Source organism: Arachis hypogaea, chromosome 20 (assembly GCF_003086295.3).
Source record: "Arachis hypogaea cultivar Tifrunner chromosome 20, arahy.Tifrunner.gnm2.J5K5, whole genome shotgun sequence".
Classification (NCBI taxonomy): domain Eukaryota; kingdom Viridiplantae; phylum Streptophyta; class Magnoliopsida; order Fabales; family Fabaceae; genus Arachis; species Arachis hypogaea.
Window position 1 is genome coordinate 31,271,754 of NC_092055.1, and position 22,343 is coordinate 31,294,096.

A 22,343-nucleotide genomic window follows, 5' to 3' on the forward strand; every position below is an offset into this window, starting at 1 on the left:
AGGTTGGATATTTGTTGAGTGTTGGATTGAGGTGTAAAAAAGAGCCCAATGCCCAATGGGCCATCCACCAGTTAGGGTTTCGTCTTCCCTATAAATTCCTGAACCCTATCTTGCATTATTTCCCAGTCGCAGCCTGCGCTCTCTAATCGGAACACCGCCGCCGCCAGATCGTGTTCGGTATCTGAGGTTCAGTTTTTAACCACCATGAGGGCCAAGGTAGAACCTCCTTCTTAAATCATTCTTTCTTGTATTTTCAAATTTCCGTTCTGATTTGTGGTGTGTTTGTGCAGTGGAAGAAGAAGCGTATGAGGAGACTCAAGAGGAAGCGCAGAAAGATGAGACAGAGATCCAAGTAATCGAGACTAGTTTTGTTTCCTTTCTCAATGTTTTTTTCTTTGTTCCCAGAAACATCGTGTTCTAGTACTTAACTCGTTTTATTTTTCTTAATGTTATGGATTTTATGGATCTTATTTTAGCTCAAGTATGCTTGTTAATTTCTAAAATGTGTGTCTTTTTATGCGGTTTGGATTATTGATTATACACTAGGGTTTAGCGCTTTATGTATCTGGTGTCGTTTACCGATCTAGTTTTTCTTTTAACTGTTTATATTGATTAATTGTTTTTAAGTGTAATCATAGCTATTATTAGTTTTAGATTTTTATTAAGAATAATTAGTGTATAATTGTCCAAATACCAATTTTGCAAATCAACTTACCCCTGAGCCCGCAAACAGTAAATTTGAGTGTTATGGGGTTTGTTCTTTAGCATTAAGGTGACTGGGGTAGTGGTTGAAGCTGGAATGAACTGTGAAACCATTCTTTTCATGATTGCTTGTGCTCTAGTTGTGAAGATATGATACCATAGAGACTGGATAGATTGAAAATGCAAGATTTTAAATATAAGTTGTAACTTATAGCAACATCTAAATTACGTTGTTTTAATTTTTTATTTTAGGGTTAATACAAAGTTTAAATACCCAAATGTTTCACAAGAAAAGAATTGTAGTCTAGTTTATGAATTTTAGGAGTTCCTGTTCGTCTGAATTAGAACTTTCTCCAAGGAACTACTCTACTTTTTGTGAGGGTAGAATTAGAATTTAATTTGCATGTTCCCATTATTATACTCAAAGCGAGTGATTGTAGAATGGAGAGATCTCCGGAGCTTTGATAATAAAAAAGGACAAAAAATTCATATTCATTACTCTAGTTTTGTTTCTGGCTCTCTCATTAACCCCCGATGAGATCCTCTAAAGTCTAAACTAATGTTATCACTTAATGAAATGGCAAAGGTTGCGTCCTCAATTCATCCAACAATAACTAAAAGGCACCTACTTCAATGAAGATGTAAATAATGCTTCTCATGAATATCTTTTGTTTCAAAGGCTAACTTATTTGTTTAGCCATACTTAAAATAAAAATAACACACTTTTAAAAATAACTTGATAAATAATAAGTCTTAAGGTCTCAAACATAATAAAGTTAATTGATATCCTCCCAAAATGAGGATACCAATAGTTGAACAACGACGCATAAACATCAACCCCACCCTCGTAGTCATATACTGTTGGAACCAGCACAACATGTACATTGCAGTATTTATTTTAGCACTGATGAGAGCCTCCGAAATACCTTCCTAGTACCCATTCAAAATCAAAGAATGCATATCAACTAGCACACACCCTGCAAAAGAAACCATAAGGATTTAGGAACATATAAAAATTGCCTAAAGATCACATAACAAACTGCATGGGACACTACCACCCATCCAGACCAAGAAATCCAAATCCCAATAAATCACTGGAGTAGAAGATATACATAAAATTTATAGGAGCGCTGCCGGGAATCCGCGAGACACACAACCGCCGAGAGGCAAAGGAGGAGAAAGGAGCAAAGGGCAGAGTAGAGGCAAGACGAGACAGCACCGCCGGGAATCCACGAGACACAGAACCGCCGAGAGGCAAAGGAGGAGAGAGGAGCAAAGGGCAGAGTAGAGGCAAGATGAGACAGCACCGCCGGGACTTCGATTTGGTGACGACTGACGAGATGAGACAAGGATCGGCAACGTGGGAGATCGACGAGAGGCAGCTCGCAAAGAAGAGGAATTGGAGCGTGCCGTCGCGAACCACGATGGCTTGATGCTGCGAGACTGAAGTGAGGACCGCGAGACTGAGGCAAGGCCACAGGCGCAGGGAGCTCAGGGAACACCTGAACAACGAGGAGCGAGGACAGACGAGGGAGTTGAGCTGCTGAAGCCAAGGGTCTGGGTCTCTCAGGGAAGGGTTAGTGCCGGCTGTGGAGTGTGTTTTTGAGAAGGAAAACCTAATTTTTTATTCAAGTAACTATTTATACTTTACAAAAGTACCCTTAAAAAAAGATGGTAGCCCGCCTCGTGATTTTGGCGGTGCGGTTTAGGCGGATTTTTAAAATTTAGCGAGTTCAAAATCTCGTCCCGACCTGTCTTTTTTGGCGGTTTTGACAGTTTGACTTGGTGGGTTCGACCCATTTTGCCACCGCTACATTTAATAATGTAGAATTATATACTCTTTTTCTGTTGTTGATTAAATGCTGGTTAGATTTTAATAAAAGTGTTTAGACTTTTTCTTATAATAATAGAATTGGAGTATTAGTAGTCCCATTGAAACTAATGAAAAAGATCATTTACATGTATAGGTAAAAATTTAAAAATTAATATAAACAACCACCCTTATTTCAATATTTTCATAATTGTTGAATAAATTATATTTATAATGACTTTGAAAAGTATACTCTTGCATAGGAACTTTTCTCAAGAAAATGATTCACTAGTGTTGTGCGCAATAGACTAAAAATACAAGGATAAATAAAAGAGAATAGAGAACAATAATAATTTGGTAGGAGGAATTGGAGGATCAATAGACTAAGCTATATTTCTTAGTTTTTTTTTTGGGTCAGGTTTCTGGGCCGAAATTAGCCCAGACCCACAACATAAAAACCAAGCCCCAACCCGACCTGCAGTCCCGACCCAACATTTAAACATGCGATTCCCTCTTCTCCTTGCGCAGGAGACTAAATATGCACCCTTCATTGCGTTAACTCCCTCTACTACCACGACGAGATGGCCGGGAGAGCTCTGGTGAGGTGGACGGCATCATTATCATCACTCGATTCCCTGAATCAAGGGACACAGAGCTCTGCAGGTAATCAGATCTTCGAACCCAGATGCGCCTGCTTCGTCTCTCCTTGTTCGTGCGTGTCACCGCCGACGCCTGCATCTCCACCGACCCCTTCTGCGCTCCACTGTCGCCTAATCTGCTTGGACGATCTTCTACAAGGCTCTTGCACCTTTGATTGGCTCCTTGCTGCTCGGCGATGATGAAATCGAATCAAGGACACAACCGTCACTTTCCTCGCCGGCGACGCCTGTTGAAGTCAATCTGGCATCGGGTTTCGGAGCAGATTCTCCCCTTGGACCTCGCTGCTATAATAATAGAGAACGTTGTCAACAAAACCGCTGGAGAGACAGTTGCCGGAGATAGTTAGCCGCTTGAAACTGTGTCGCAACGCTGCTTCACCGTCGCTGCGGCCTTGTACCGTTATTGCTTCCATGACAATGGTGGCCATGCCTTCGCCTCGCTAGTACAACCGTTCTGTATGTGAGTTTGTTGATGAAGAAGGAATTTTGGTAATAATGGTTGGGGCTCCTCAGGTTGGTGATCCAATTTGTGGGACTTCACTACTCTTTAGTTTGTCTTTACGCCTTTACTGTTCTTGACATTAAATCCTCTCCTTGGTTTCACAGGCTACTCCTCTAATTTGGTAAAAGGAGCAGTACAACCAAGTCTGTTTTGGTTTGATAGGCTTATAACTCGCTCAACATGTTCTCACTCTGGCTTCACTTCTTACAATGCTTCCAATTTCCAGTCGGGGGAGGAAAGGGGGGTTAAATCTCCATTGGTTTCCTAAGCTTCCCATCGATGACCTGGCCGCGATCTCATGAGCTAGTCTGTTTTGCTCTCTCGACGTCCAGGTGAACCCTGTGTCTTGCAAATCATTCAAAAGCATGAAAATATATTTGAGAATTGCATCAATTTCCCAAAATTTTCCTTTTGATTTTACTGCTTGAACAAGAATTAGGCTATCTGATTCTATAATAGCCTTTCAAAGCATTAAGTTTTTTGCCATAATGATAGCTTCTCTGAGTGCAGTGGCCTCTGCTATTAGGTTTGATTTGACTTTGTGTTGAGTTAAGAAATTAACTAAATTAATTAGTGATGACAAACATTATTTTTGGCAAAATAAATAATTAGAGTTGTTTAACTAATAAGTATACATTGCTAATTATTTATGTTATGCTGCAGGCCATAATTCAATTTAAGCAGCCCAAGTTGAATGAATGACAAAACAAGGCTAATGGGCTGAATGGTAAGTATGAATAAATAAAGCCCAAGTCATTCATATCAAACAAATTCATCAAAGAAGCATAGCAAGACACCACGGGCTAAAGAGAGAAGAACCCGATCCAAGCTCAGTTGTTTTTTCATTTTCCCACCATTTTGCTCAACCAAAAGCAACGTTCCTCTTCCTTCTAATCAAGTCACATCAAGAGTTCAGAAAAGTAAGAAAGAGAAAGAAAGAAAAAGCTTCCTCCATAAGCCAATAACCAAAGAAGCAAGAGAGAGAGAGTTGAAGCTTGAAGCACAGAAGCTAAAACAGAAATCCCAAGCTAAATCAAGCTTAAGAAAGGTAATCCATCTTATCTTGCATGCATCAAATCTTCATCCCTTCTTCCCAACTCTCTGCACTACCCGAAAATGGCTTTGAAGGGAAAGTTGGTCTCTGCCCTATTCTGCTTCACATCTACGGTCACAAGTGATACTTGGGGACCAAGTAGTTTTTCAATGGCTAAGATCAAGTTGACCACAAGAAGAGTTCTATTGTTACTGTTTTGTGGCTTTCGGTCAAGTTGGAAAAGTCAGAAGCAAATGTTCTACTTTGATGCTTGAGAAGAAAAAGTAAGCTTGTGGGTTGGTGAAGCTCAAGGCTCAAGGTGTTGACCTTGGAAGAAGAACTCAGCCACATGCAAGGAGATATAAGAAGTTTGCTGTTCATTCAGAAACTAAGGAGAGAAAACCAGTGAATAGAGATATTGTTCTGAGAGAGCTCTTTGAAGAAGTTCAACTAACTGGACAGTGTAACCTAATCAAAGGTGCATTCCGCCAGTATGAAGAACTGAATCAGAGGCTTGCTAATATGGTTTTTCGCATAGCAAAGAGGCTGTTGATGAAGTCAATCTCCTTCATGTTTTACTGATTGTAATGTACTTTTCTAAGCTTATCTTTCTGTAATTTCTTGAGAGAAAAGGCATTGTGAGAAAGCTTGAGAAAAAGCCATGAGTGGAAAAAGGCTGAGAGATACACTTAAGAGAAAAGCCTAGAGTTATTTTCTGATTTCTTAGGTTGATTAAGTGTCTTGTATCTAGTATCTGAATGGTATCCCTTTCTTAGTTGGGTTAGCACTAAGAGGTATAGTTAGGTATTAGCATAGCCAATGTCAAGTTAGGTTAGAACTTGAGTGTGAAAGGATTGGGTCAATCCTGTGTTATTGGTGTATGTAATACTGTTTACTATAGTGAAATTCTTCCACAGTTGTGGAGGAGACTGGATGTAGGTTGCATAGCACAAGGCAACCGAACCAGGATACATGCTGGTGTTAGCTTTTCTCTTCTCTGCTGTGTTCTGTTTTCTGATATTCATGAGACAAAAATAAATTGTCTCATAAATTTCCGCTGCTAAGTTAAAACAGAATCAGAATTGCAAATCTGTTTTAAAAGGGTAACAACAGTAATTAAAAAGGAAGGCATAGATTCAACCCCCCTTCTCTAAGCCTACCACAACCTTCAATTGGTATCAGAGCTAAGGTCTCAAGAATCAAGCTTAACCGCTTGGAGCAAAGATCCAATGGCGAACAATCTGGGCACAACCACAATTGCCTACACCCTCACTGAAGGCCAGTCAAACAACCGGCCACCTTTCTTTAACGGAAAGAACTATTCCTACTGGAAAGAAAGGATAAGGATCTTCATCCAATCCATTGACTACAACTTATGGAAGATCGTTGTGAGTGGTCCCAAGATCCCAACAAAAACAAGTGCTGATGGAGTGGTGACTCCGAAAGAAGAAGCTGAATGGAATGAAGATGATAAGAAGAAGATAGAGCTGAACGCTAAAGCAATCAACCTTCTTCACTGTGCTATCAGCTTTGAAGAGTACCGGAAGGTGTCTAGATGCAAGACAGCCAAAGAAATCTGGGAAAAACTCCAGGTTACACACGAAGGCACTAAACAAGTCAAAGAAACGAGGATTGATATGCTGCGAAAAGAGTATGAGATGTTTAGCATGAAGGATGGAGAAAGCATTGATGAAGCATTTGAGAGATTCTCAATCATAATCAACAACCTTGATGCTATGGGTACAAACTATGCAGAACAAACCTTGGTGAGAAAACTCCTTAGAAGCCTCACAAAAGAGTGGGAAAACACTGCCACTGTCCTAACCGAGAGTAACAACATATGTCCCATAACCTATGATGAGCTGAGAGGAAAACTCCTTGCCTATGAAACCACACACTCAAACACAGACTCAAAGAAAAAGGGAATAGCCCTCAAGTCACAAATAGAACCAAAAGAGAGTGAGTCTAGTGATGGTATTTCAGATGACGAACTTTTATTTTTTGCTAGGAAATTTAGAAGGATGATGAAAAGCAAGGGCAAATACAAGGGTTCAAGTTCAAAGGAGCAAAAGATGGACTTGAGCAAGGTGACATGCCATCATTGCAAGGAGGCTGGACACTTCAAGTCAAACTGTCCAAAGCTCAAAAAGGAGGACAAAGGCAAGAGGGAAAGGAAGAGAGTACTCATGGCAGCTTGGGAGGATCTTGAGAATGACTCAAATGAAGAAGAAGAATCTGAAGGAGATGACAAAGACTGCTTCATGGCTGGAAACAACAATCTTGATGAGGTAAACTATTATGATTTGACCATTGATGATTTGCATGTTATTATTGATGATCTCACTTTAAACACATCAAAACTGCTTGATAAATACAATGAATGCAGATCTGAAAGAAATGTGTTAAGAGCTGAAAATGATTTTTTAAAAGAAAAAGTGAAGGAAACTGAATGTGCTTTGGACATCATTGAAGAAAACAGATTTCTAAAATCTGAACTTGAAAAATTAAAAGGAAAGCACATTATGGATCCCTCACATGAGTTAATTGCTGAAAATAAAAGATTAAATGATATGGTTAAAAGGCTGAATGGTGACTTAGCAAAATTTACTCAAGGTTCTAGTAACTTGGACAAATTACTTGCAAGTCAAAGACCACTGTTTGAAAAATCTGGTTTAGGCTACATAGCCAAGGAAGATGCATTTTCAAATATTTCCTCTATAAAGTGTGTGGCTTCTTCATCAAATACCAAAAACATACCAAATAAATCTGGTATTGAAAATGCTCAAACAATTAAAGAAAAATTTGATGAAGTATACACAAGTGAAACTGACCCTTCACCAAAAACTGAACCGAGTTCAAACTGGCCTGGTTTGGGTTATATTTCGAAAAATGAGGCTGCTTTCAAGAAACCAATTTTTTACAACAAAACCTCATTCTCGAAAGGCAAAAATATTCAAAAAAATTCTGGTGAAAATGCTTTTGTAAAGAGGAATAACTTTACTAAAAATCAGTTTGTCAAAAGAAATGCATCTCCTCCAAGAACCAGAAAATTTCAAAGCTTTAATCATTTCAAGCAATATAACTCACATCAGTTTCAGCAACACACACCAGAAAATCATTGTGTTAATTGCAAGAAATTTGGTCACTCATATGCACAATGCTTCATTGAAAAGAGAGTTGTAGGAAACAAAGTCTACAATGTTGTTTGCGATTTCAATGCACTTGGGCAACCAAGATGGATTAACTTCAAAGGATCCAAATTAATTTGGATACCTAAGGCTACTTGAAACTCATCATGCAGATTTGCCTAGCATCCAAGAACAAAAAGGACATGTGGTACATGGATAGTGGATGTTCAAGGCACATGACTGGAAGGTCAACCTACTTCATCAAACTAAATAAGTATGATGGAGATTTTGTGACCTTTGGAGATGATGGTAAAGGTAAAATCATTGCTGTTGGAAAAGTAGGTAATGAGCAATCTACTTTCATTGATGATGTACTTTTAGTATGTGGTTTAAAGCACAATCTTTTAAGTATAAGTCAGCTGTGTGATTTGGGATATTTAGTTGTTTTCAAAAGGTTTGAATGCTGTGTTGTTAATGAAAAGACAAATGAAGTGATGTTTGTTGCCAAGCGTTTCAATAATATGTATGGACTTACTCTTGATGAACTAAAGAATCAAAATGTAGCTTGTCTTCACTCTAAAGAATCTGAAAAGTGGTTATGGCACAAGAGATTGGGCCATGCAAGTATGTTTCAAATAAACAAACTTGTAAAGAAAGAATTAGTAAGAGGTCTTCCTTTGATAAAGTTTGACAAAGACATCACTTGTGATGCTTGCCAAATGGGAAAACAAACAAAAAGTTCTTTTAAACCAAAGGAAGACATCTCTACTAAAAGACCACTTGAGTTGCTACACATTGATTTATTTGGTCCAACAAGAACTCAAAGCCTAGGTGGTAAACATTATGGTTTAGTAATTGTGGATAACTACACTAGGTTTGGTTGGGTTTTATTTCTTGCACACAAAAATGAAGCCTTTTCGGCCTTTGAACCTTTTTGCAAGAAAATTCAAAATGAAAAGGATTTGAAAATCTCTTCTATAAGGAATGATCATGGAACTGAATTTGAAAATAATTTGTTTGAATCCTTTTGTGAAGAATTTGGAATATCTCACAACTTCTCTTGTCCGAGAACACCACAACAAAATGGTGTTGTGGAAAGAAGAAACAGAAGCATACAAGAGATGACAAGAGCTATGCTTTGTGAGAGCAATGTTCCAAAATTCCTTTGGGCTGAAGCGGTTAACACAGCTTGCCACATTTTAAATAGAACAATCATAAGGAAATTTTTGAAGAAAACCCCTTATGAACTTTGGAAAGGCTACCCACCAAACTTAGATTACTTGCACATCTTTGGATGCAAATGTTTTGTTTTAAATAACAAAGAAAATTTGGGAAAATTTGATCCAAAGGCTTATGAATGTTTGTTTGTAGGATATTCCACAACTAGTAAAGCATATAGGGTTTATCATCAAGATGCTAGAATTATTGAAGAGTCCATACATGTTACATTCTGTGATACTAACTTGGTGCAAAGCATTTTGGAAGATGGTGATGCAGGAAATCAAGCTCAAAATGAGGATGAAACTGCTCAGAATCATGGAAAAGAAAATTCTGGACAATCTGAACCAGAAACAGCAAACGCTGAAAATTCAAGAGACAATTCCATTTTGTCTCATGAATCTGAAGGAAATTCTGCAGACAGCAGCACACAGAATCCCTTGGTGACTGAATCTGCCTCCAAGTCCACCAGACCTCGTGAATGGAGATTCTTGAAGAATTATCCTGAGGAATTTGTCATTGGGGACGTCTCTCATGGAGTGCAAACAAGGTCCTCCACTAGAAAGGCAAATGAAGGTTCAAACATTGCCCTTCTTTCACAAATAGAGCCTCAAAATGTCAAGGAAGCACTTAGTGACCCTTCTTGGGTTAAAGCTATGGAGGATGAGCTTCTTGAGTTTGAAAAGAACCAAGTGTGGACGTTGGTTCCAAGGCCAAGTGGAAAGAAAGTGACCGGCACCAAGTGGATATTCCGGAACAAGTTGGGAGAAGATGGTAGCATTGCAAGGAACAAGGCAAGGCTTGTGGCACAAGGATATGACCAAGAAGAAGGAATCGACTTTGATGAATCCTTTGCCCCTGTTGCCCGAATGGAAGCCATAAGACTTCTCTTAGCTTATGCTGCATTTTGTGGTTTTAAATTATACCAAATGGATGTGAAATGTGCATTTTTGAATGGAGTGATAGATAGAGAAGTGTATGTGGAGCAGCCTCCTGGTTTTGAAAATAAAGAGCATTTTGATCATGTTTTCAAACTATCTAAAGCTCTCTATGGTTTAAGACAAGCTCCTAGAGCTTGGTATGAGAGACTTAGCTCTTTTCTTTTGAAAAATGGTTTTCAAAGAGGCACCACTGATACAACTCTATTTATCAAGAATTCTAATGATTCTTTTATCCTAGTCCAAATATATGTTGATGACATTATTTTTGGATCAGCAAATGAATCCCTTTGTTCTGAATTTGGAAAACTCATGACAAGTGAATTTGACATGAGTATGATGGGTGAACTTAATTTCTTCCTTGGGCTGCAAATTAAACAAACTGAAAAAGGTATTTTTATTCATCAAGAGAAGTATGCCAAGGAATTAGTTAAGAAATTTGGTATGGAAAATGCCAAACTCATGGGAACTCCCATGCATCCTAATTCTAAATTAGATAAGGGAGAAACTGAGAAAGATGTTGATGAGACTAGGTATAGAGGAATGATTGGCTCTCTTATGTACTTAACTTCCTCTAGACCCGACATTGTGCAAAGCGTTGGATTGTGTTCTAGGTTCCAATCCAAACCAAAAGAGTCACATCTTTCTGCAGTTAAAAGGATCATTAGATATGTTCATGGCACATCCAATTTTGGTCTTTGGTATCCTAAGATTAATGATTTTTCTGCAGTTGGTTATTGTGATGCAGATTTTGCTGGTGATAGAGTTGATAGAAGGAGCACTTCTGGTTTATGTTGCTTCCTTGGGAAGTCCTTAAATGTATGGTTAAGTAAGAAGCAACCAACAGTGGCCCTTTCCACTGCAGAGGCTGAGTATATAGCTGCTTCTTCTTGTTGTTCTCAGCTTTTATGGTTAAAAACACAGCTTGCTGATTACAAATTAAAGGCTGAAAATATTCCCCTGCTGTGTGATAATATGAGTGCCATTAATATTTCTAAAAATCCAGTATTGCACTCTAGGACTAAACATATTGAAGTGAAATTTCACTCAATAAGAGAACATGTCCAAAAGGGGGATATTAGTATTCAATTTGTTAAATCAGAGGAGCAATTAGCAGATATTTTTACAAAACCATTAGCTGAGGATAGATTCTGCATGCTTAGGACTTGTTTAGGAATTTTGAGTTATGATTCCTTGTTTGAAAAATGCTAATGTATTTGCTGGAGCTTTTTGTCTCATAAACAGGCATGAGACAATTCTGGGCAGGTGATGAACATTTCCATCTAGTCAACGTGTTCTGGGCTTGCTTCAAGTGAAAAATTGATCTGGACCAACCTCAATTCGGATCTGGGTTGTCCTATATGTTTCATTAAATCCAAATCACCTCAAGGCCCTAACATGAATGTTACAATCTTGTTTGTTATTTTTGATGACTTGTGTGTTTCATAAAAGGTTCTCAATAAATGTTTTGTGGCCCAAATGGTTTTCAAATGGATTTGATTTTGGCCCAAAAGATGTTTCAATTTAATTCTGATTGACTTTCAAAATTTAAAATTAATTTCCTGTTTTAATTTTAAATAAAATAAAATCTTTCTTGAATGAGGTCATGTCTTTTCAAGTCTTTTCAAATGGTGATGCAGTTGCATGGTTTTGGAAATCCACTTTTTGGGTACGGTTACCAACACTCCCTCTCTTCCCTCCATAACTTCTCCACACACTCTTCGGTTTCTTCCCACTCACTTTACTGCTTCTCTTCCCTCAAAAGACTGAAAGTAACCAAATGAGGAAGAAAACCATTCCTAAAAGACCTCCTCGTGAAAAGATCTTCAAGCTACCCACAAAGCCTTCCACTCGCTCTCAAGACCGCACCTTTACCCCTTCTCCTTCTCCTCCTACCTCTCCTCCTCGCACTGCATCCATGGCACGAACCAAGACTACACCAAGGTACCCTGCCTCTGCCAAGCCGACGCCACCACCAAAGGCCATACCTTCCAAGCCTGGCTCCTCAAAACCAAGTTCAGCAAAGCCTGGCTCCTCCAAAGGCAAACGTCAGGCGACAGAGGAACCCATAACCGAACCAACACAACCAAAATCCAGGTCGGTTCCAATGCGATCTCAACGAGGTAACACTCGAATCCCTCTCCAGAATGTTAAAGAACCAGACTTTGGACCTTTTGATCACAAAGCTCACTTTTTGACTTCTCATTCGAACTATAACCCTTATAGATTCAAATCTGCCATGAACAATGATTTTTATGAGAAGGTTATCCAGTATCGTACCCTATGTCCCTCTTTTCTCGCTGATTTGCCATCTTTGAAAAGAAAAGGTTTTCCTTTTGTTGATAACTTGATTTTTCTGGACTGGAATCACCTTTTTGATATCAAAAAACCTGTTTATCCTTTGTTGGTCAAAGAGTTTTATGCAAACATGACTTATCATGAGGGCACTGCTCATTCGTATGTCAAGGGCCGAGATATCGTTTTAAACAATGAGACCATCAGTGATGCTTTGAAGTATATTGATGTTGGGCCCTGTGCCTACACGTCAGTTAAGTGGGATGAAGGAGTTGGTGTTTCTTACAATGATGCCCTGGCTAGTATTTGTGAACATATCTCTTTAATAGATGGCATTACACCCACTCACAAAGCCCTAGGATATGAGCGTGCTCAACTGCACCGAATAGTCAATCATATTCTTCTGCCTCAAAGCGGCTCATATCAAAGGGTTTCCTACACTGATACTCTTGTTTTATATGCCCTTCTCACCAAAACTGAAATTTCATTTGCATATTTGATGGTTAGATACATGTTTGACTCTGTTAGAAGTGAAAAGGACAAAGCTCTTCCTTATGGCATGTTTCTAACTTGTATTTTTGAGTATTTTGGTGTTGACTTGACAAATGAGAAATATGAAAATAGACATTCATATCTAAAGGGAGGTGGTTCAGTGAAACAGAACAAAGGACCCACTAGATCTGAAAGAGTTGTCCTAGATGATGAAGATGATGACTATGTCCCTGAGGATTCTTCTGCTCCTTCCACTGAGGGTACTTCCATTTCCACTGGGAAGAAATCCACTCTGCTGAATGTGGTCAGGGATGTTGCTCAAGAATTTGTCTCCCAATCCAATCACTTGATTGCCATAAGCAAGGAACAAAGGAAACTAGCTAGCAAGCATGAGAACTTTCTGAAGAAATCAAAGGATAGAGTGGCTGTGCTAATGACCTTCATTGATAACCTTCAAAATGATGAAGATATTGCCACTGATGCTGAAGAAGAAGCTACCTCGGAGGGGAATGGTTCTGATGCCTAGGATTTGTCTCATGAAATCTGCTGATGCTGCTCATTTTGTCTCATAAACTCTGTTTTATTTTGCTACTGTTTGATATACCTTTGTTGTCAAGGATAACTGTAATAACTATGATTACAGATGCACTTGTAGCTATTTATTAAACTATTTTGGCTGTGCACTAACCTTTCTTGCAGGTTTTATGGTGCTGTTTTTGTTGTCCTCCCTTGATGACAAAAGGGGGAGTAATAGCTCTGATTTGATTCTGATTAATAGCTCTGACTGATTTTGATTAATTCAGTTGAATGATGCCTGCTGATGCTGATAATTCTTTTCTGAACTTTGTTTCGGATTGGCTGTTGTCATGATAAGAATTACTGGGCTGAATATGTGTTGCTGGTTATATAGCATCCCTTAGTCAAGTTACATCTTGAATAGCTCCTTCTAAGCTTAATGTAAACAGGAACAAAAAGGAACGAGCATAGATTCAGGGGGAGCTACTGTTGAAAAGGAAAGGGGGAGCAACACATTAGCAAGCAACATCATTCAAAGGGAGTTTTCTAAACCTAACTCAAACTTACTTCCTTTTGATTATTGCTTAAATCATGTTTGTCATCAAGGGGGAGATTGTTGAGTTAAGAAATTAACTAAATTAATTAGTGATGACAAACATTATTTTTGGCAAAATAAATAATTAGAGTTGTTTAACTAATAAGTATACATTGCTAATTATTTATGTTATGCTGCAGGCCATAATTCAATTTAAGCAGCCCAAGTTGAATGAATGACAAAACAAGGCTAATGGGCTGAATGGTAAGTATGAATAAATAAAGCCCAAGTCATTCATATCAAACAAATTCATCAAAGAAGCATAGCAAGACACCACGGGCTAAAGAGAGAAGAACCCGATCCAAGCTCAGTTGTTTTTTCATTTTCCCACCATTTTGCTCAACCAAAAGCAACGTTCCTCTTCCTTCTAATCAAGTCACATCAAGAGTTCAGAAAAGTAAGAAAGAGAAAGAAAGAAAAAGCTTCCTCCATAAGCCAATAACCAAAGAAGCAAGAGAGAGAGAGTTGAAGCTTGAAGCACAGAAGCTAAAACAGAAATCCCAAGCTAAATCAAGCTTAAGAAAGGTAATCCATCTTATCTTGCATGCATCAAATCTTCATCCCTTCTTCCCAACTCTCTGCACTACCCGAAAATGGCTTTGAAGGGAAAGTTGGTCTCTGCCCTATTCTGCTTCACATCTACGGTCACAAGTGATACTTGGGGACCAAGTAGTTTTTCAATGGCTAAGATCAAGTTGACCACAAGAAGAGTTCTATTGTTACTGTTTTGTGGCTTTCGGTCAAGTTGGAAAAGTCAGAAGCAAATGTTCTACTTTGATGCTTGAGAAGAAAAAGTAAGCTTGTGGGTTGGTGAAGCTCAAGGCTCAAGGTGTTGACCTTGGAAGAAGAACTCAGCCACATGCAAGGAGATATAAGAAGTTTGCTGTTCATTCAGAAACTAAGGAGAGAAAACCAGTGAATAGAGATATTGTTCTGAGAGAGCTCTTTGAAGAAGTTCAACTAACTGGACAGTGTAACCTAATCAAAGGTGCATTCCGCCAGTATGAAGAACTGAATCAGAGGCTTGCTAATATGGTTTTTCGCATAGCAAAGAGGCTGTTGATGAAGTCAATCTCCTTCATGTTTTACTGATTGTAATGTACTTTTCTAAGCTTATCTTTCTGTAATTTCTTGAGAGAAAAGGCATTGTGAGAAAGCTTGAGAAAAAGCCATGAGTGGAAAAAGGCTGAGAGATACACTTAAGAGAAAAGCCTAGAGTTATTTTCTGATTTCTTAGGTTGATTAAGTGTCTTGTATCTAGTATCTGAATGGTATCCCTTTCTTAGTTGGGTTAGCACTAAGAGGTATAGTTAGGTATTAGCATAGCCAATGTCAAGTTAGGTTAGAACTTGAGTGTGAAAGGATTGGGTCAATCCTGTGTTATTGGTGTATGTAATACTGTTTACTATAGTGAAATTCTTCCACAGTTGTGGAGGAGACTGGATGTAGGTTGCATAGCACAAGGCAACCGAACCAGGATACATGCTGGTGTTAGCTTTTCTCTTCTCTGCTGTGTTCTGTTTTCTGATATTCATGAGACAAAAATAAATTGTCTCATAAATTTCCGCTGCTAAGTTAAAACAGAATCAGAATTGCAAATCTGTTTTAAAAGGGTAACAACAGTAATTAAAAAGGAAGGCATAGATTCAACCCCCCTTCTCTAAGCCTACCACAACCTTCACTTTGAAACTTAATGTAGATCCTGTAATGATGCTTCCCATGTTATCTTTAATTAATACAGCTGAAGCTGCTTCCCTCGTTTCTCTACAAAAGGACGCATCTACATTTATTTTTAGCCATTCTTTCGGTGGAGGCCTCCAGGTAACTTGCTTTCTTCTTCTATTATTCTCATGTTGTTGTATTTCTTGCTGTGTGTCTCTGGTTTGTCTGAAGTCTGCCTCCATTCTCTTTGCCATATTATAGTTGCTTTAGCATTGACTTCATTATTTTGAAAGACAAAATAGTTTTTGGATTTTCACATAGCCCAGCATAAACCTAAACTAGTTATCTCTTTCTCTGCCTTCCTTTTACCTCCAACTCTAAATTTTTGATCATTCCTAGGAACCATTCTCCAAAAGAGGATACCAAGATTGGTGTTGGCAAGCATTGAATTTGTAAGCCGAACCAAACTGCTCTGGTCCAATGACATAATAAAAGAGCATGCTCTACTGTCTCCTTGCCCCTAAACATATCCTATAGTTAGGGTTTCTTGCAATATTTCTTTTAGTCTGATTGGAATTGACTGCTATTATGTTTTGTGCTGCCTTCCAGAAAAAAAAAAAATTTATTTTTTGTGGAACATGCATTCTCTAAATCTCCGTCCAAAGCGCTTTAAGATCTGTGCTAGTTGATGCCTTCTCTCCCTCTTCCTTTCTTTTCTCCTCTTTTACTGCATAGTACCCTGTTTTGACTGTGTAATCTCCATCCATCTCATAAGGCCAAATTAAGCTATCCTTCTTATTAACTAAGCTGACATGTGTTCTTAGTATTCTTTCAGACAACTAATTCGAAAAAAGGGTGTGAACTTTATTAGCATCCCATCCTTGGCCTTCAACTAACAACTCTTTAACTTTTATTCTTCTCAACTTCTCTGGTGCTTTAGAGAGAGAGTGAAATACGAATAAGGGGGGGGGAAGAGAGTTTGCGCTTTGAATTTACGACCCAGTTACCGTTGGAAAAATTCAACAGTAAATCATTGTAGGTCACCAAAACGCAGCGTTTCATTAAGTGGGTTTACTGTCAGATTTTTTCGATAATAAATCCGATTTTAAAGGATGTGCCAATTTATTTTTTGTTTTCTTTGAAATATTACTGGTGAATTTACCATTGGAAATGTAAATTCGCCGGTAATTACTTATCCTTATGAATTGCACGCCGTTATCGCCGATAATTCTGTCACTATTTTGCAACGCTAAATCTGACGGTAAATCCGACAGTATTTAACGTTTTTCTTGTAATGACTCCTACTTTAAATCTTTCAACATTAACTCTATTCAACCAAACTTGTAAAAGTCAAATTTCTTTTGGCTCAAACACAATATGTACTTATGTAGTCTTTTTTACATTTTATAATATCAATCATTATTTATGTATTATTAACAAATTGAATTATTAATTTGGTGGCACTAAGTACTTATGCAAAAGAGATAAATTTAGGTTCAAATCTCCACTCTCATCATAGGTATATATATTTTTATGAACATGCACATCGTATATTAAAAGTGTGAGTTGGACATGTAGAATTGTCTGACACTCCAACTTGATCCTGCTATTATGGCTTGGATTACACTCGAACTTGATCCTGCTATTATGGATTGGATTGTCAATCCCACTCTAATATGATCCTAGAAATCCTTAGTTAATTTGATGCGACATTTTTAAACGTGCCCATATTTTCGATAACCATCTATTTGTAGTGTGTATCGTTAAAAATTTAACATGTTTATCGTTAATTAAAATTAATTATTTTTAAAGGTGATTAAAGATATCGATGCCGTTATATTATATTATAGAGAGAACAGTATTTTAACAAATCTATTTAATTATGAAATATTAGACAAATTTTTACATTATGAATTTATTAAAATTACTGTATTAAACTCATAATTCTAAATGAGTTTTGAATGATTTTATTGGGCTTGTTTAATTGTGCGGTTAAAAGTACTTCTTTAAAAACTGAAGTAGAATGTTTTTATATGTAATTATAAAAGTTCGTATTTTCAGAATTAGAAATAATTAAGGTATTTGGGTATGATAAATATAGAAGTATTTTTTAAAATAAAATTACAATAAAGGTCATACTTATATTTAGTTAAAAATATATTATATAATTATTTTTACATAAGTAATTATTTAATATTCTTTTTATTATACTAATTTAATCATCTAAATAACTAATAGTAAATAAAATTTAACAACTTTATATTCTAAATGCTTTTATTAAAAAAACTACTCATAATATTAAAATTTTAAAATAATATTCAATATTTGAATATAAACTTTTTTTAATAAGATATAAACGTTTAATTTAAGCTAACAAAATCTTTTGTAGTGTGTGTATGTGCGTATTATATAAATATATAAACTATTGATATACTTGTTACGGTGGGTAACCGGAGATTAATGGGGCAGATGACGTTGGTTGGCCCAAACGTATGAAGGAGGTGGCTTTCGAGTGGACCTAGTACTCGGTGTTCCTCCGTCCGACTTGTACGTGAGAGAGAATGGGGGGTGGTACCTGCAATGACACTCCAATGCCTAAGTTAGCAAGAGTGTGAGCAAGCTGAGAAAGTATTGGGACTTAGTGATACCTGAGGGATGTCAGGGTATTTATAGTGGTGAACCAATAACCACCGCTGAAGTAGTGCCACCTTTTTAGGTGGATAACCGTTCCCATATCTTAGGGAGGTTAAGATATGGCTCTATGAAGTGGTTAGAGAGTTTCTAGGGGTGGTTACTCATTCGAATGAGCGTTATCTGCCAGCTAACCCTCGTATCCGACTTCTTTGGAGTAGGTCGTGTTCAGTACCGACTTCTGGGGATGAAGGCCGGTACTGGGGGAGGGCCAACCCCTTTGGGTTGGGCTTCTTTGCTTGGATCCTGGGTCCTATTTATTGGGCCAGGGTATGAATAGTGCCCCTACTCGAGCCCAATTTATTTTTAAGAGTTGGGTTCGAGTATTCAACTCGGGGTCGTAGCCGATTTGTGAGAGGACCGACGTGATGGTTTGAGAACCGACGTGATTTTTCGTGACCTTTTGGTTCTGACAGTTACGTCTAATCAAGCGTCGTGTCCGTTAAGGGTGTGCGTAGAGATTTAATAGCCTTGGTAACGGTGCATCCTCATTAATGATTGCCCCGATTTTACCGTTATGCCCCTAACGTTCTTATAAATATTTTCCCTCTCTTTCGTTGTTTCGTTTCTGCGATCTTTCAAATTTTCCTTGCCTTCGTTCGTGCTGCGTTCTTGCGTCCTCAAAGGCTTTTTGCTTCCAACCCTTATTTCCGGATAAAGGTTAGTTCTTTAATATGCCTTTGTAGATAAATTTGATTTGTAGACTTTAGTTTCGCATCCTCCTCCCTTTAGAGACCGTGTTGGTGACATTTCTTTTTCCCTTGTAGGTTTGTTACCCCCCTTTTTTATAAAAAGAAATGGCTTCTGTAGATGCTCTCTCTCACTGAGTTGATGTCACGGTTTTAGGGGAGGAGCCCTCAGTCGATTCTGAGTTCATTACCAACCTTCGCACTCATCACAGAATTTGTACTTCTGAGGATGACGAACCAAAATACGAATTGGTAGTCCCGGGTCCTGAGGACCGGGTTTGTTTTGGAAGAGTCGATGAGGCGGCCCCTCATTTTTTCTTTATGTATGAGTGCATGATCACCCGTTTGGGTGTTTTTCTTCCTTTTTCGAATTTTGAGATATCTGTTTTGCGTCACTGTCGAGTCGCTCCCACCCAGCTTCACCCCAACTCTTGGGGTTTTTTGAAAATTTATCAATTTGTCAGCCAGGCTTTAGAGTTCCCGACTTCTTTAAAGATTTTCTTCCATCTTTTCCATATGACAAAACCCTTCAGTGGGCTAAACAATAAACAACAGTGGGTGTCGTTCCGAGCCATACAAGGTCGGAGACTTTTTACCCTTTTTGACGAGTCCTTTCATGACTTCAAGAACTACTTTTTCAAAGTGCAAGCTGTAGAGGGTCACCACCCCTTTTTCCTGGATGATCATTCTTCTCCCCGATTTCCTTTATATTGGCTGGAGGCCTCCCCTTGCGAAAAATATGGTCTGGATGATTTAACTGAGGTAGAAGCAGCCATTGTGGGGTTCCTCCGAGAAGCGTGGGGGAGGGCCCCATACTTGGATACTAAAAAATTTCTCCAGGGGTCGCCGTCCTTTGTCCAGTCACAATTAGGTAGCTTTTTGCGTTTTTTGCTTGTTTCCGACTTGCAATATCTTTTACCGACTTTGTCTGATTTTGGCTACCAATTTGTTTTTTGTAGAGATGGCAAAGAAAAACGCTCAAGAGTCTTACCAGAGGGTTCAGGAAGCCAAGGCAAAGTCTCGAGCCAGGTCTGGAGGTGTTAGGATGGTTGTCTCTCCTCCTCCTCCTCCTCGGAACGTTGGGACTCCTTCTCAGCCTATTGTAATTTCTTCCTCTGCTTCCTCTCTGCCACCCCCTTCCGTCCGACCTACTCCCGAACAGAGCCAAAGAAGCGCAAGACCTTAGAGTCTGGCGCTTCTGGTGAGGCGGACGCTCTTGCGTTCGTCCGAAAGAACATCTATCCTCATGCTCGTATGAGTATGGATGATGTTTCTGTTCGGCACTACCTCACTACTGTGGTTGAGGAGAGTCTCAAGACGGCGGGGGTTTGTGGCAAACTCTTGGATATATTTGAGAAGACTCCCATCAGCTCTTTAGGGACGACCTCGAGGGTCGAGGAGCTGGAGGGTAGGCTTCGTATATATCAGGAGCATGAGAAGGAGTTGGAGGGGAAAGTCGCCAAACTGGAGGGGGAGAGGAACAGCCTCCGAGAGAAGGGGCAGAAGTTGCAAGCCCAATGCAACATGGAGGTGGAGTTGAGGAAGGCAGCGCAAGCCAGCTACAATAGTTTATTTGCTGATCTTGTGTCTGTAAAGAACGACTTACTGAACGCTCGGAAGGCCTACACCGAGTTGGAGGACTCTATTGCGGATGGTGCTGATGAGGCCTGAAGGATTTTCAAGGAACAGGTCGGAGTTATTGCTCCTGACTTGGACCTTTCTCCTTTGGACCCTGACAAGATTGTTATTGATGGTGCCATCGTGGATCCTCCTGTCCCCATAGTGGAGTCTGAGTCTGATTTAAAGACTCGGGGGCAGAGGATCATAGAGTCCCCTCCTCATTCTAAGGACGCTCCGAGTTCTTCTACCGTTCCTCCGACTTCATCTTCAACTCCTGCTTCTGGCGTTCCCCCTGACTCTGCTGGTGGTGATCTTCTAAAAAAGTGACTTTTGGCTATTGGGGCCCGGCCTGTGTGCCCCCTTTTTTAAACTCTTTATATTTATTTGTTGGTGTTTTGAACAATTTTTTGGCCTTTTAAGGCCGTAAACAAAACAGTAATGCCCCTTTTTAATAGGGGTTTAATTTATCGTTAGATAAATACCCTTTTTGGATAAGGGTTTTGAGTTACCTTATGCGTGCATGCTTTTCGTGGTTCCTTTGACTCTTTTTTCTGGAAAAATCTTTTCTTTGGGATTTGCCTGCTTTTCTGAATTTCCTTGATTCCCAAGGCAGCCTTTTTCTTAGTTTTTCCTTATCTCTTTTGGTATTCCTAGTACTCAATTTTGTTTTATTGAGTTTTTCGTGACTTAGGCTACTTTTGCGATTCATTTTAATTGTACTCGGTTTCGCATTCCGCCCTGTGAGTCGGACCGATCCCGAGTTTATCATGATCGACTTCTATAGCCTCTTTACACCGACTTGTACCTCGTTGTTTTATCCTGACGACCATCTAGGTCGGTTCATGGGATTTTTACGTTTTGTCGAGCTTAAATCGGCGCGTTTCGTAGAAAGAAAATTTAAAAGGGGAATTTTGAAAGAGATATTTAAAATGAAAGAGTTCTTTATTAATTGAGGAGGTACCTTATCGCTACTAAGGGCTTTTGCTAATTTATTTTCCTTAGCCCCTACTGTGATGCCTCGTTAAAAACCCTTCTTCAGAAAAAACCCTTTGATTCTGGGAAAAAATCATGAAGCTGGGAAAAGAGTACATCAGGGAGTAGGGTTTGCTTTTAACTGTAGTACCTTTTCATATTACAAGCATGCCATGACCTTGGTAACTCGGTGCCGCCTAAGTCGGTCACCTTATAATAGCCTTTTCCTAAGACCTCCTTGATTTTGTATGGTCCTTTCCAATTGGCGGCGAGCTTTCCCTCCCCAGATTTGTTGACCCCAATGTCGTTTCTGATTAAGACTAAGTCATCTGGGGTGAAACTCCTTCGGATGACTTTTTTGTTGTACCTTGTAGTCATCCTTTGTTTTAATGCTGCTTCTCTTATCTGAGCTTCTTCTCGGACTTCAGGGAGCAAGTCAAGTTCTTCTTTATGTCCCTGTATATTCCTGATCTCATCGTGGAAAATCACTCTTGGGCTTTGCTCATTGACCTCTATTGGGATCATGGCTTCTACGCCATAGACTAGTCGGAAGGGTGTTTCTCCAGTGGCGGATTGGGGAGTTGTTCTGTAAGCCCATAGTACTTGTTGGAGCTCTTCAGCCCAAGCCCCTTTCGCGTCTTGTAACCTTTTCTTCAGCCCTGCCAGAATGACTTTGTTAGCTGCTTCGACTTGCCCATTGGCTTGTGGGTGTTCCACCGAGGTGAACTGGTGTTTAATTTTCATACTGGCTACCAGGCTTCTAAAGGTGGAGTCGGTGAACTGGGTTCCGTTATCTGTGGTAATGGAATAAGGTATCCCAT

General features: G+C 39.1%; 1 protein-coding gene across 1 annotated transcript; it reads left to right on the forward strand.

Moving 5' to 3' along the window:
• On the forward strand, positions 1 to 20,601 carry LOC112784727 (uncharacterized). Its single transcript, XM_072231021.1, has 5 exons — positions 1 to 216; positions 291 to 6,994; positions 11,756 to 12,317; positions 19,890 to 20,032; positions 20,359 to 20,601. Exons 2-5 carry the CDS (start codon positions 5,936 to 5,938, stop codon positions 20,599 to 20,601), a joined length of 2,007 nt encoding a protein of 668 aa, XP_072087122.1. The 5' UTR covers positions 1 to 216; positions 291 to 5,935.
• Positions 20,602 to 22,343: the final 1,742 nt, after the last annotated feature.

Coding starts and splice junctions, on each gene's coding strand:
- LOC112784727 (XM_072231021.1), top strand. CDS start 5,936: ATGGCGAACAATCTGGGCACAACCACAATTGCCTACACCCTCACTGAA. Junction 6,995..11,755: donor GAAACAACAATCTTGATGAG/GTAAACTATTAT, acceptor TTCCCTCAAAAG/ACTGAAAGTAACCAAATGAG. Junction 20,033..20,358: donor GGACTCCTTCTCAGCCTATT/GTAATTTCTTCC, acceptor CGTATATATCAG/GAGCATGAGAAGGAGTTGGA.